The sequence below is a fragment of the Lynx rufus genome, unplaced genomic scaffold, assembly GCF_022079265.1.
Source record: "Lynx rufus isolate CCGP_SWC_20201006 ecotype Redwood Valley unplaced genomic scaffold, mLynRuf1.p SCAF_18, whole genome shotgun sequence".
In the NCBI taxonomy this organism is placed as follows: domain Eukaryota; kingdom Metazoa; phylum Chordata; class Mammalia; order Carnivora; family Felidae; genus Lynx; species Lynx rufus.
This window is the reverse complement of record NW_025814832.1, coordinates 25,090,043-25,104,961: the sequence shown is the minus strand read 5'-3', so window position 1 is coordinate 25,104,961 and position 14,919 is coordinate 25,090,043. Positions and strand designations below refer to the sequence as shown.

General features: G+C 53.0%; 1 protein-coding gene across 1 annotated transcript in view; it reads right to left on the bottom strand.

Annotated features, from left to right (window-relative positions):
- Positions 1 to 9,545: 9,545 nt before the first annotated feature.
- The window catches only part of ARHGAP23 (Rho GTPase activating protein 23), a 51,682-nt gene continuing 46,308 nt past the window's right edge, over positions 9,546 to 14,919 (bottom strand). The window contains 1 exon segment of the mRNA XM_047080417.1: positions 9,546 to 12,052. Within this exon segment, the coding sequence (XP_046936373.1) occupies positions 11,018 to 12,052 (1,035 nt within the window). The 3' untranslated portion in view covers positions 9,546 to 11,017.

Sequence of the window (14,919 nt, the reverse complement as noted above, 5' to 3'; positions counted from 1 at the left end):
GGCGCTCTCTCCCTGGCCGCTGTTTCGGCGGGGGAGGGGGGCTGGAGGATGGGCACATCGGCCTGGCTTCTGTGGTCCAGTGAAATGGTTTGCTTTGATTTGGCTGTACAGAGACCCCCTGACTGGGAGGGGAGGGGGGAGTGGTGCCCCCTCCTCCCTCCACTCCATGACTCTTTGCTTGCTACTTTTCGCTTGCCCCCACCTCCCACCCTCGGCCCTGTGACCTGAACGTGTGCCCCACCGTCTTTGTCCTGAGTTGAACGTCCCTTTGTGGGGGGAGGAGGAGGTGTCCATCCACGAGGGGCAGATGGAGGGAGCCGTGGGCCCCACCCCACCCACTCACGGAGAGCCCAGTGGGATTTGCATCTTTCTTTCCCTTTGGTTCCTGCACATTTCCGGGCTGAGAGGCGTTTGTGTGGAGTTGTGCGCAGTGTGTGTGTGTGTGTGTGTGTGCGTGCGCGCGCGGGCGCGCACTGGCACAGGTCCACTTACCCATGTGTGGAAGGAAGCATGTGTGTGCACAGGCGTGACCTTCTACGCGGGTGTGCGGGGAGGCATGCGCACTAAGTGCATGTACCCTGCTGGGGCGTCGGCACGTGCCCCCCCTGCATGTCAGTCCAGGGAGCTTCGCGCATGAGAAGGCGTGTAGTGTGTGTGTGCAGACACGCGTGGCTGCGAGAGACTCGTATGTGTGCGGGCCACATACGCGTGGACAGGGGTGTACGTGAAGGTGCATGTGACTGTGTGCGGGCGTGTGCGTGTGCACAGGTGTGGAGACTCAGGCGCGTGGGAATGCCTGCGTGTGTGTTCCATCGGCCCTGCACCGCTCGCTTTGGCTCCCCTCCCAAGCCCCCAGCCCCTGGCCCTCTGCAAGCCCGCAGCACGTCAATGCCCCCCAGCTGCATGCGCCTCGCTGCTCTGTCCATCAGTGTGTGCTTGACCAAGAGAAAACTAAGACGTCCGGGGGGGGTCCCTGTACCTGGTCCCCCCGCCCCCACCCACTGTGCTGTGTTACTCGCATGGGGGGGTTCCTTTCCTGCCCCTTCCACAATATGCTGTTTCCCCAGGAGCCTCCGGCCCGCGGCTCTGAGAGGGGGTCCAGGTGAGGCCCCACCCCCACCCCAAGCTGAGCCCCGGCTCCGCACCCCCGCCCCGTCCACCCCGTAGGGCCCGTGTTGGTGTAGCAGTGATGGCTTCTGTGGATATTCTGTGACCTCTGTCAGTGTAACTTGACAATTTCTAAATGGAAAAGGATTGCTGTGTTTTCTCTGTCTCTCTTTTTTAATGTCCTTTTTCTTCTCCTCACTTCCCTGCTCTCTTTCCTTTCCGGTTTTTCTAGCCGAGTGTTTGGGGCTTAAATAAAACTTGTTTCTTTTTCCTCTCCTGGATCTCCTTTCTATAGGCTGCTGTCTCATTATTTCTCACCTTCGCCCTGGAAGGTGTTGGGATGGATGGGGCAGAGATGGGGAATCTGGCAGGTAACTGCCCTGCAGCATTGAAAGAGGAGGGGGCAGGAACAGGGACCCTTGGGGCTGCCGCGGTCCCACAGGCCCATGAGAACCCACATCATGGACACGGGAGAGGAACACCGCTGACTCGTGTCACTGCCCTCGGTGAGGTAGCCACGGGCATCTCTTACACCTGAGACCACAGAGCCAGAGACGGGAGGTGACTTGCCTGGAGTCATACCACTAGTAAGATGCAGAGTCAGAATTTGAATCCAGCTCTGCCTGCCCCCAAACCCAGTGCTTTTCCCCGCCAAGCCAAGTAGGGTCTGATTACCTCCCTGTGTTGGGGCCTGGCCTCCTGCCCTTTGGGTGGGATGATCCTTCAGCATGTCAACCGTCCTTTCAATGGCAGCTTTCAAACTTAAAAAAAAAAACCAACAGCAAGAAATACATTTTGCATCTTTATGATGTAGATGTGTACACATGCATTCAATGAAACAGCACTAACTGTATACAATGCACTCTGCTATTTCCTGCTAAATCCTAAACGTTTTGGTCACAAACCAAGGAATCGACTTCATGACTCGCTAATGGGTCAAGGCCCACAGTTCGAAAAACAACTTGTCTGAAGATCTAGTCTCAGTCCCAATCACGGTGCATTTCTGCTTTCTCCTTCTCAAAGGCCTGCCGACCCCACTTAACCCCGTGGTGTCGTCTGAGACTGGTGTCGTCAAGACCCCTGAGAGGAGATTTACCCTCGATTCTGGCTGGCTGGGGGTCCTGGGCCCTGACCCTGTAGCCAGCAAGTTGCCTGAACCTTCCAGGTTAACCACATCAGAGTCCCGCCTGTCCCGCCGGTGAGTGGGCCAGATGTCCTGATAGGGTTTTCCAGGTTTTCCTGGAATTCTGAAGGCTGTGCCATGGTTCCAGCATGTGCTAAGGGGTCCTTGAGGCTGTCCTTCTAGGCACTCTCCTGCTTGACTGAGGCCTGGGGTATTACTGTGTGTCCTATACCTCCCTGACGCTCGTCGGGCTTTCTATCCCCTGAGCTGATGACAGTGTCCTGGAACAACACTCTCCCAGGCCTCGCTGGACCCCAGTCTTCTCCTAAAGGCCAATAACGTCTTTGGAGACAGAAGTTGAGGCCGGCTCACTGTCTGGACTCCATGGGTCACCCCCCCCGGCTGAGCGGCCCTTCAGACCCTCCGATGGCCAGACCTCATCCCTTATGTCCTTCTTAAAGCGTCAGCAGGTCTTGCCTTCCCTCCCGCATCCTATGTCCAGAAAGCTGGGAAAGTAGCCAAAAGCCCCCCTCATCGCCGAAAATCACCCCACTCACTCACGGGTCAAGATCAAGTAACAAACGGGACCATCAACTGCACGCCAGGAATTATGCCGGGCGCCTCATCCATCCTTCAAACGCCTCCCACATGTCTGCTTGCCGGTGCTGCTCGTCCCTTCCTCACTGGGACTGGGGCGCAGCATTTAGGAGGGGAGCCCACCAAAATATACGAACGCAGATACCGAGCAGAATCGTGACAGATGGTGAGTAGTGCCATAGGGAAACAGGTTGTGACAGTAAGGGGGACCACTCAGACAGGGTGGCATTCGAGGTCTGAGGTCACATTCGAGTGGCGACCTTAAGAATGATGACTGGTGGGGTGCCTGGGCGGCTCAGTCAGTTAAGCGTCCGACTCTTGGTTTCGGTTCGGGTCATGATCTCACAGTTTGTGAGTTCAAGCCCTACACTGGGCTCTGCGCGGACTGCATGGAGCCGGCTTGAGATTTCTCTCGCGGGCTCGCTCTCAGCCCCTCCCCAGCGTTCTCTCTCTCTCTCTCTCTCCCTTGAAAAATAAATATATAAACGTAATAATTTAAAAAGTGATGCCTGGGTATGTGGCAGCTGGTGGTGAAGTGCCCCAGGCAGAAGGCCCTGAGGTAGGAAGTAATCTGTGGGGTCTGGAACATGGATGGAACCCTAAGTAGAGTGAGGAGGGGAAAGGGTGCACGCCATGAGGTCAGAGCGGTGGGCAGAAACCCCGTCATAGGAGCCGCATCCTGCGGGATGTGCTAAGGAAGGTGGATTTCATCTCCGAGCCACGGAAACCGATCAGACGCTTTTAAGTAAGACATTGACATGACCTGACCCTATTTCAGAAGTTACCTCTGGCTGCGATGCCAAGAAAAGATGGCGGGCGAGGGGCAGGGGTAAGTGCAGAGCCATCTGGCCGGGGTGTGAAGCCAGCCTGGACTCAAGCTAACAAATCTCTGGCTGAGGGAAGGGAAACTGAGTATCAGCGCCTTTGTAGCTATGAAATGTACCTATGAGCTTGTTTCTTGTTTGGTTGGGTTTTTTTTTTTTAATGTTTTTTAATGTTTATTTATTTTTGAGAGAGAGAGAGAGCACAAGTGGGGGAGAGAGAGAGAGAATCTGAAACAGGCTCCAGTCTCTGAGTTGTCAGCACAGAGCCCAACGTGGGGCTCGAACTTGGGAATGGTGAGATCATGACCTGAGCTGAAGTTGGACACTTAACTGAGCCACCCAGGCGCCCCAGGTTGGGTTTTTTTGTTGCTTAGATTTCACATATAAGTGCACTTGTATGGTATTTGTCTAATGCCCTCAAGATCCATCCATTTGTTGCAAATGGCAAGGTTTCATTCTTTTTTATGGCCGAATAATATTCCATTGTGTGTATAAATTTTTTTTCAATGTTTATTTATTTTTGAGACAGAGAGACAGAGCATGAACAGGGGAGGGGAAGAGAGAGAGGGAGACACAGAATCTGAAACAGGCTGCGGGCTCTGAGCAGTCAGCACAGAACCCGACGTGGGGCTCGACCTCACAATCCACGAGATCATGACCTGAGCCGAAGTCAGGTACTTAACCAACTGAGCCATCCAGGCGCCCCTTCCGTTGTGTGTATAATACCACATCTTTATCCATTCCTCCATGAACCCTTAAGTTGTTTCCATGAACAGGGGGTGTATTTCTTTGAGTTAATGTTTTCCTTTCCTTGGGACAAATACCCAGAAGTAGGACTTCTAGTTCTAATTTTTTGAGAAACCTCATACTGTTTTCCATAGTGTCTGCACCAATTTACATTCCCACCAAGACTTCCTTTTCTTAAAAAAAAAAATCTTCCAAAATTATTCTGAGTTTAGTATTCACATTAATTTCTAATGCTATCATATTAATAAGCGTCCTTAATTTAAATTTAAAAAAATTTACTGAGACTAAATTCACACCACATACAATTAATTAACATTTTAATTTACTTTTTTTAAAGAGCGCCATTTAACAAACTTTTAATGTTTATTTATTTTGAGAGAGGAGGGGGAGGGGCAGAGAGAGAGAGAGAATCCCAAGCAGGCTTTGCACTGTTAGCGAAGAGCCAGATACAAGGCTCGATCTCACGAACTGTGAGATCGTGACCTGAGCTAAAATCAAGAGTCGGACGCTTTAACCGACTGAGCTACCCAGGCGCCCCTAATTAACCTTTTTTAAAATGTACAATTCAGTAGTATTCAGTGTACTCACAATGTTGGGCAACCACTATCTCTCTCTGGTTCCAAAACTTCTTCCTCACCCCATAAAACAACCCATACCTAAGCAACCTTGCCCCATCCCCACCCCACCCCGTTCCCTAGTAACCGCTAATCTTTCCCTAGGGGGTTGTTTGCTCTCCACATATATCATACAAAAGACATCGTATAATTTGTGACCTTTTGTGGCTGGCTTCTCTCAGAATAACTTTTCAAGGTTTCCCCAAGTTGTCACACGTATCCGGACTTTGTTCCTTTTTCCGGTCGAATAGTACAGTGTTGTATATACGTACGACGGTTTATCTGTTCATTCATCTATGGACATTTGGGTTGTTTCTCCCTTTTGGCTACTATGAATAATGCTGCTATAGACATTCACGTACAAGTTTCTGGGCGGACGTATGTTTTCACTTCTCTCGGGGCGATGGCATTGATGCGTCATGTGTTTCTGTGTTGAATTTTTTGAGGAACCCGCCAAGCTATTTCCCGCAGCGGCTGTGTTAGTTTACATACTAACAATCAAGCTGGGTGCCTGTTTCTCCACATCCTCACCAACACTTGTTGTTTTCTATTTTCTTCTATTTTTTTTTGTTTGTTTTTGAGAGAGAGAGAGCACGAATGGGGAAGGGGCAGAGAGCAAGGGGGAAAGAGGCTCTGGAGTGGACTCTGAGCTGTCAGCAAAGAGCCCAGTGGGGAGCTCAAACTCACGAACCATGAGCTCATGATCTGAGCCCAAGTCAGACACTGAACTGAGCCACGCAGGCGCCCCTCTAGTTTCTTGATTTAAGCCATCCTAGTGGGTGTGAGGTGGTATCTCACTGTGGTTATAATTTGCATTTCCTTAACGAGCAACGAAACTAGAAAAATACAGAAAATTAATTTAAAATGATAAAAATTAACACCAAGACTTGGTTCTTAGAAAAGGTAAAATTGACAGAGATTTTGCTCTCTCTCCCTCTTTTTTTTCCCTTGTCAGTTTGGCTAAATATTTGTCAAATTTTTTTGACCTTTTCCAGGAACCCGCCTGTAGTCTTATTGATTTTCTCCATTTTTTTTTCTATTTTCGATTTCATTTATTTCCACTCTTATCTTTATTATGTCCTTCCTTTGGCTTGCTTTAGGTTTAGTTTGCTTTTCTCTTTCTAGTTTCTTTTTATTTTGAAAGAGAGAGAGAGAAAGTGGGGGAGAGGGGCAGAGGGAGAGGGAGAGAGAATCCTAAGCAGGCTCCATACTCGGTGCAGAGCCTGACTCGGGGCTCGATCCCACGACCCGGGGATCATGACCTGAGCCAAAATCAAGAGTCGGATGTTCAACGGACTGAGCCACCCAGGCGCCCCTCTTTCTAGTTTCCTAAGGTGAAAGTTTAGGTTATCGATTTGAAATCTTTCTTCTTTTCTAATACACACATTTACACCTATAAATTTCCCTCGAAGTGCTGCTTGAGTTGCATCCCATAAACTTACACATGTTCTGTTTTTGCTTTCATTCCTCTTAAGGTATTTCTAATTTCGCCTCAGATTTCTCCTTCGACCCACTGAGTTAGGAGTGAACTTTTTTATTTCCACCTATTTGTGAACTGCCCAACAGTCCGTTATATTAATTTCTAATTTAACTCCACTGTGGTTGGAGAGCAAACTTTGCGTGATTTCAATCCTCTTAAATTTCTCGAGGCTTGTTTTACACCCTAGCATATGGTCTATCCTGGAGAATGTTCCATGTGCCCTTGAGAAAAAGTGTGTATCCTGCTGTTGTTGGGTGGAATCTTCTTTAGATATATCTGTTAGGTCTAATTGGTTTGCAGCGTCCGATATATTTTTTAAAAATTTTTTTTTTAACATTTATTTATTTTTGAGACAGAGCATGAATGGGGGAGGGTCAGAGAGAGGGAGACACAGAATCTGAAACAGGCTCCAGGCTCTGAGCTGTCAGCACAGAGCCTGACGCGGGGCTCGAACCCACAGACCGTGAGATCATGACCTGAGCCGAAGTCGGCTGCTTAACCGACTGAGCCACCCAGGCGCCCCGCAGCGTCCGATATTTTACTTCCTTACTGATCGGCCTCGTTCTGTTACTGAAGGTGGGTACCGACGTCTGCAACCATTATTTTGAATGGCTTGCTTTCCCTTAAATTCTGTTAGTGTTTGCTCCAAATCTTGTTGTGAGAAGCATATGTGTTTACAATAATTTCATCTTCTTCATAAACCCTTTTATCATTATAAATGTCCTTCTTGTCTTGAGTAATAGTGTTTGCCTCCTTAATATCTATTTTGTCGCAAACTTGCATAGCTACTCTAGTTCTCTGTCGGTAACTCTGCGTGGCATCTTTTTACTTTAAACTTTCTTGTGTCTCTGAATCTAAAGGAAACAGCACGCAGTCCGATCACGTTTTTAAATCTATTCTGCCGATCTCCGCCTTTGATTGGGCTGTTTGCCCCATTTACATCCAATGTAATTACTGAGAAGGTAGAATTTATGTCTGCCATTTTGCTATTTTTTTCCCATGTCTTATGGGGTTCTTTGTTGTTCTCTTCTATTTCTCGATTCCTGCCTTCTTTTGTTTAGATATTTTCTAGTACCAAAATAATAATAATAATAAACTTAAAAAATAAAATAAATAATACAGTTTGGGGGGTGCCTGGGTGGCTCAGTAGGTTAAGGGTCTGACTTAGGCTCAGGTCATGATCTCACAGTTTGTCGGTTCGAGCCCCGCGTCGGGCTCTGTGCTGACAGCTCAGAGCCTGGAGCCTGCTTTGGATTCTGCGTCTCCCTCTCTGTCCTTCCCCCCGCTCACACTCTCTCTCTCTCTCAAAAATAAACATTAAAAAATAGTAATAATATAGTTTGGATAAATCCTGAGTTAATTTTAGTAGCGTACAAAAACTTTGCTTCAGTACAGCTCCATTTCTTCCCACACCTTTGTACTATTATTGTCATAGAAATCTCACCTCTACGCCTTACAAGCCTGCCAACACAGTTTTGTAATTATTGCTTTATGCCGTTGCCTTTTATTTATTTTTTTTTAAATAATAGGCTTGAAATTTTATTTTATTTTAAAGTAGGCTCCACGCCCAAGGTGGAGCTTGAACTCACAACCCCAAGCTCTCCTGACTGAGCCAGCCAGGTGCCCCTGAAATTTTATTTTTAAGCAATCTCTACACCCAACGTGGGGCTCAAACTCATGACCCGGAGGTCAAGAGCTGGATGGTCTACTGACTAAGCCAGGCTCCTCTATGCAGTTGCCTTTTAATGGCAAAAAAAAAAAAAAAAAAAAAAAAAAAAAAAGAGAAAAGCATTACAAATGAAAATATTTATACTTTCATAATACCTACGTAGTTACCCTTGTTGGTGTTCTTTGTGTGCATTCAAGTTACCATCTAGTGTACTTTTATTTCAGCTTGCAGAGCCCCCTGGAGTATTCCTCATAGAGCAAGCCTGCTAACGACGAATTGTCTCTCTTTAACTGGAGATGTCATTTCCCTTTGTTTTGGGAGAGCACAATGTTTTGATCTATTTTCATCCAAAGCCTAACTACAGTGGGGAGAAGGTGACCCAGTGGGCAGGTGACCTTATCCTTATGTCTTTTCTCTGGGCTTAGATTTAACCTGGCTCCACCAACGTACTAGCTGTGTGACCTTGGACAGGTCACGTCACTTCTCTGTGCCTTAGTTTCCTCGTATATAAAATGGAGATAACAATGAGAGCGCTCCAAAGTGTTGCAGGACTCAGGACTTGTAAAGCCCTTGGGGCTGGTGTGAGCCCACAGCACTAGCTGTTGGCTCATTTGCCAAACAAAACAACAGGGGGGTGGGCAGAGAAAGGAAGGAGCATTCAGCGATGAGACCGCTCTAGCCACCTCCAGGGCTCTCGAAGCTTCTCTTTGATGAATGTCACCTGTTTTTCCTACAAGATACTAGGCTCATCAGAGGCAGCCCGGAAGCTGGCAGGGGCAACTGTAGAACCGTGACAATGAAGGAAACCCACCCCTTGGGGCACCTGGGCGGCTCAGTCGGTTAAGCATCCGACCTCGGCTCAGGTCGTGATCTCACAGTTCGCGGGTTCGAGCCCCATGTCGGGCTCTGGGCAGACAGCTCAGAGCCTAGAGCCTGCTCCAGATTCTGTGTCTGCCTCTCTCTGCCCCTCTCCCACTCCCACTCTGTCTCTCTCAAAAAAAAAAAATAAACAGTAAAAATGTTTCTTTTGAAGGAAACCCATCCCGTGTTGTAAATTACACGTGACTAAGACCACGGGCAAAACCCATTCTTGTCCTCTTGGGATACTGCACGGGCCTGGAGAGCCTGTGATGGCAGCCAGCCAGGATGGGCCCATCAACAGCATCTCCTGGGCAGCCCCACTGGACCACTCCCAAGACCCAGGACGAGTCCCCAGGGACACCTACAAAGCTCCCAGGAGGTAGAGGCTTGCCTCCACTCTGCCGCCACCGGGTCCAGCCCCCACTGCCCTCCTTCCGTGGGCCAGCCCCTCCCCACTTCCCCCAGCCGGCCCCACTCTGGCCCCTTCCTCCCTCCAAATCAAATGACACCGATGACTCATGCCTCGAGGAAGGCCGTTTATTTCCAAGATATAGACTATACTTTTAAGACAGGACTTTTCAGAAGCAGGAAATCTTAGTTGTCGCCTAGAGAGGTGTGTCAAGGACACAGTGAAAGGAGACATGCGCACGTGGGGCCAGAGGCTTTTCCAACACTGTTACAACACTTTTTTAAATGAGCAAAACATCTTTAAAAATCCTTATAAATTCTTTATAATATGTTACACATTTAGAGACAATATTTACAGTAAAAGGGTGGGGGAGGGGGGAAAGAGAAATCTACTTTACAGCAAATCTTTGCATAAAACAAGAAGACTGACAGACGTGGCGGTGGGGTTCACAACCCCACCTGGGCTTCCCTGGGGTAAGTGAGGGCGTGTGTGGGGAGGCCTGGTGGTCTGAGGTCTATTTACAACGTGTGGGGAGAAGAGGGGGCTGGGTCCCGCCCATCCTGAAGGAACAGCCCAGCTCAGACCCCATAAATCAGTGTGTGTGTGTGTGTGTGTGTGTATGTGTGTGTGTTTGTGTATGAGTGAGAGAGAGAGAGAGAGAGACACCAGGGATGTTCACTATACCCCCTCCTAAAGAGAAGAAGGTGGGGGTCTGTGTGCCTGAATCGTGGAAGCAGCAGGCACAGCTGGAAGAACAAAGAGAGGGACAAGGGAGATCTAGCAGGGGGTACTCTGGACCCTCCCAAAACTGGGGAATCGGCAGCCAGCTCCCATGGTCAACACGCTTAGTGAGGGTGGTTTAGAGGTTGGCAAAAAGTTGGTGAGGGGAACAACCCTGGGAGGAGTCTCAGTTCCGCCTCTGTGGAGTGGCCCTAACTTCCTTCTCTGGCTCTGACAAGCGGCAGGGGCAGGATCCCTGGATGCACCGAAGGCGGGAGGGGTGGGGGTGGGGGGGCTGCTGTATGTGGTGGGGTTGGGCAACAAGGGGCAGGAGAGGCACAAGTTGCTACTGGAAACACCTTCTGACAGTGACTAGCACACTCGCACACATACCCCCTCCGCCCATGGACACGATGACCCTACATCACCTCCCCCACCTTAGCTAGGAGCCAAGAGGTAATGGAGAGGCACGGAGGAAAGAAGCGAAGAGCCAGCATCACCCCCGGTCTTTCCTTTAGTCCGGGACTGAGACTCGGGAGGGGGGTGGTTCCCTATCCACACCCCATGGCCAACAAGGGTCTCTAAGTGCAGACACAGAAGGGCCCAGAGGGCCCACTCTGTCACAGAGCTCCAGCAGCCTGTCCCCTCGCCTCTCCCCACTCCTCTTACCTCCGGGGTGTCCCCCTCCCTCCCGCTCCCGCTCCCACTCCCTGTCCCAGCCGGGGCCTTCTCGTCTGCCCGCCCCCTACCGATCCCGCACACAAACTAGAGACGCGGCCTGCAGCGCCAGATGCACCGGGGACAAGAGAGGGGGCGCAAGCCAGAGAAGACTGGGGTAGAGGGACCGGCGCGGGGCGGGGGGCTGGTCACAGACACTGATGGAGGCGGGAGGCGGCCGAGCGGCGCGGGGGCTGGCTCTGCAGAGCCCCCGGGTCCCCGGGCGGCAGCGAGGCCGCGGACGACGGCGCCCGGGCCTTGGTGGACTCCAGGCTGCTGAGGCCCGAGTCCTTGTTGTCGCTGTGCGCCCGAGGGCCCGCGGGCTCCGGGGCGCCGCCCCCGCCCAGCTCCTTCCACTCGTTGAAGTTGAGGTCGGTCAGCGGGCTCTGCACCACCACCGTGTGGCGCCGCCAGCTGCTCCGGCGCCGCCGCGTCTCCGGCGACAGCGGCCGCCGCAGCCGCACGGCGAGCATATCGTCGGCGGTGCCGCGGAGGCGCAGCCGCAGAGCCTCGATGCGCGACGGCCGCGAGCCCAGCGCCGCCACCGCCGCGGCCGCCGGGGGGCGCAGCGACTCCTGGCTGCTGGACGAGGCCGAGCCCGGCGGCTCGGCGGCCCGGGGGCCGCCCCGCCCCGCGCCCGCGCCCTCGCCGTCCGGGCGGCTGCGGGACAGGCGGCGGCGCGCCAGGGTGTCGCAGGGCATGAGGCGGTGCGAGCTGAAGGAGGGCCGGCGCGCCGGGCGCCCCCCGGGCCCCGCGCCGGCCTCCGTGTCCGTCTCCACGTGGCTCAGCTCGCTGCGCTCGTCGTCCGCCTCGTCCCCCGCGCCCGGCCGCCGGCCCCCGGCGCCCGAGCACACGCTGCGGTCCATGGTGGACAGGGTGGAGTAGCCCGAGACGATGGAGCGCGTGTCCGCGGCCGGTCGTTCGTCCGGCGCCGCCGGGGGGCTGAGGCGCCCCGGGGCCTCGGGGGCAGCTGCGCCCGGCAGCGGCCCCTCCGGCTGGTCCCGCGCCCCCGGCGCCGGCGCCCCCGCCTCGGGCTTGTGCGCCTCCTGCTCCGAGTCGTCGTCGGTGCTGCTGCCCAGTCCCCGCGCCTCCCGCCGCTTCTTCCGCTTGCGGTTGACCGCCGAGATGAAGGAGATCGCCAGCATCTCCCGGGCGTACGGCTCCTTCTTGGGGGCCCACGAGCCCTGCGCGGGAGACAGGTCAGCATGCAGGAGGCGCCACCGCACCGCGGCAGGTCCCAAGCCGGCCCCGCTCCCCCCACCCCCCCTCCCCAGCCGGCGTCCTAAGCCCTTCCTCCCAGATGGCTGTCCCAGTGGGAGCGTCCCTACCCAGCCGGGAGCCGGCCAGACGCGGCCCCCCTCAATATCCCAGTCCCCTCCGGTACCCACTCTGGTCTCAATCCAGACTCTCGGCTCCTTCCTGTGAGCTGGGGCCTGGTCCCTCACCTCCGCCCCAACTTCCACTCCATTCCCCAAGCCCAGCGCTAGATTAATCCTTGCAGACACAGCTCTGGTGATAATAGCCTCTCAACAGTGAATACACTCGACAGTTTGAACCCATTTTATATATACCAGCCCGGGTTATAATCACCAGAGCCTGGCAGGGACGTCCCTCCCCCCATGGCTTCTACCCCCTCCATCTCCACTCACTCCCACCTGGGAAACCTGCCTTTCCACCTAGGCAGTAGGTATGGGCCTCTCCAGGGCAACCGGCCCAAGTTCACTTCCCCTTCCCACTACAGCCCACTGCATTTCAGCCATCCCACCGGGGCCCCCACCCACAGTCCCCAACCCCACATCAATCTGGCCGGCTCGGCTACCAGAAGTGGCTACCCAGTTCTGAACAATCTGAACGATCGGATTGAAGGCGCCCCAAACAGTGATTTCCAACCCCACGCGGGGCAACTTCCTGCTGCACTGTCACGGCTAAGTCCTGTGAGTGTTTTCTGGTCCTGTCCTTCCGTGGTGCCCCAGCAGAGCCCACGGTGACCCTCACAGGCCAACACCAAACTACCTCTTGAGCTCCAGAACTCTTCTTCCAATGGCAAATCCATCTCTAGCAAAGTGTCTGTGGGCACCTGAAACTCACCTATCTACAACTACTACACTAGGCTCCCTACACCTGCCCCAAACGACCTGCATTCATGTTCCCCACCTTCAGGTGGTTCCCTGCCTCCTTCGCCTTCCCTGCTGCTTCTCAGTTTTCCTGAAGTGACTCCCAAAGCCAGCTCATCCTCACCATCCTCTGTCCAGGCCCTTGCTCTGCCTTTTCTGGGTCTTTCTGCCATCTCCTGATAGGGGTCCCTGCCTCCAGCCTTGCCTTACCCCAGTCCCCCCTCCTCTAGAGCAGTCAGTCCTTCTAGGCAAGGCAGGAATCTGATCACCTCCAGACTCTGCAGGGCCCCCCACCTCCCCCAGGATGAAGCCCAGACACAGGGCCCTTTACAACCTGTTACCCGCTTTGCCAGCCCTCCCTACCCTAACCGCAACACACCCTTCACTCTGGCGATGCCCACCTGCCACACTGACTTGCCCTGAGCCACACCGCCCCCTCTCCCTGCCCGCCTATGTGCCGTATGAGCTCTTAGCCCTCTTCCTAGGCCCAGCTCAAATATGGCATCCTCTGTACAGCCACCTCTCAGCCCTCCCATGGCCCTTTGAAAACACACCTACACCTGCTCTTCTCCCATCGGAATAGCTCTGTTTCCACATCATCTGTATCACACTCAGAGTTCCTTGAGAGCAAGGTCTGTGGCCTCTTTGTGTTTGCGTCCATGACTCCTAGTGCAGTGCCCGCACATAACAGGTGCTCACTAAACGTTAAGTGACTGGGGGCGCCTGGGTGGCTCAGTCCGTTGAGCATCCAACTCTTGATTTCGTCTCAGGTCATGATCTCGCTCTATGAGTTCAAGCTCAGCTTCGGGCTCTACACTGACAGTACAGAGCCTGCTTGGGATTCTCTCTTTCCCTCGTTCTCTGCCCCTTCCCCACCCCCCATACATACAAACATACATACATACATAAATGTTAAGTGAATGGACCAATGGGTGAATGCAGTCCCCTCAACACAGAAGGCCGTGCATAAGCACAGGCTGAAACTGGTCCCCCTGCTGGGCTGGAATGACCTGTCCTGTGACCCCTTCTCACAGGTCACCTCCTGTTTCAGCCACGGTATAATAATGGAGACACAGAGATGCCTCGTGTGGCCACCGCATCCTATGTACTGTCTCTCACATCAGCTGGTTCTGAGAAAGCTGAAGCATGTCAGGGAGTCAGGATTCATAGGCATGCGGCTCCTGGGCCACGGAGGTCAACGCTGCACGGCTCCAGAAGGCAATCCCCGGAGTTGTGCGATCTGGCAGTTCTGCTCTGATCAACCTGAGGCACAAGGTAGCAGTGCCACGGTCTTTTCTGGCCAGTGCTCTCTGAGGCGCTTGCGAGGCCACTGGGACCATCAGATCAAATTATCCTCTCATCCCAGCTAGTTACAGAAGCAGAGCAGTCATAATGGTCACTTCCAGGAATGCAGAGGTCGGTACATTCACATAAAGGCCAAGGCGTCAGCCCAGGAGAGGCTACGGGAAACCAGGGGGCTAGCAGGAGCGATGGGTGGGCTAGATTCAGGTCACTATAATGAACTTGCTCCCTGCCGTAGAAGTCTTATGACGGAGTGAGCTCCCCGTCCCCCCAGGCACACTGCGTGTCAGGCACACTGGGCTCGCTGGGACCTGGCCAGTGCTTAGAGACCCGGACAGACATGAGTCCAGTTCAATCACCAGAGTTTAGTGATTTCACCCACTACTATGAACAGAATTGTGTCCCCTTCCCCAAATTCGTATGCTGACGCCCTACCCCCCAGTGGGATAGTACTTGGAGATGGGGCCTTTGGGAGGTAATGAGGTCATGCCCTTGTGGTGGCATTAGTGCTCTTATAAAAAGAGACACTGGAGAGCTTTCTCTATTGTAATCTCTCTTTGCTGTATGAGGACACAGCAGGAAGGCGGCCATGTACAAGACAGAAAGAGAGCTCTCACCAGAAACTGACCACGCTG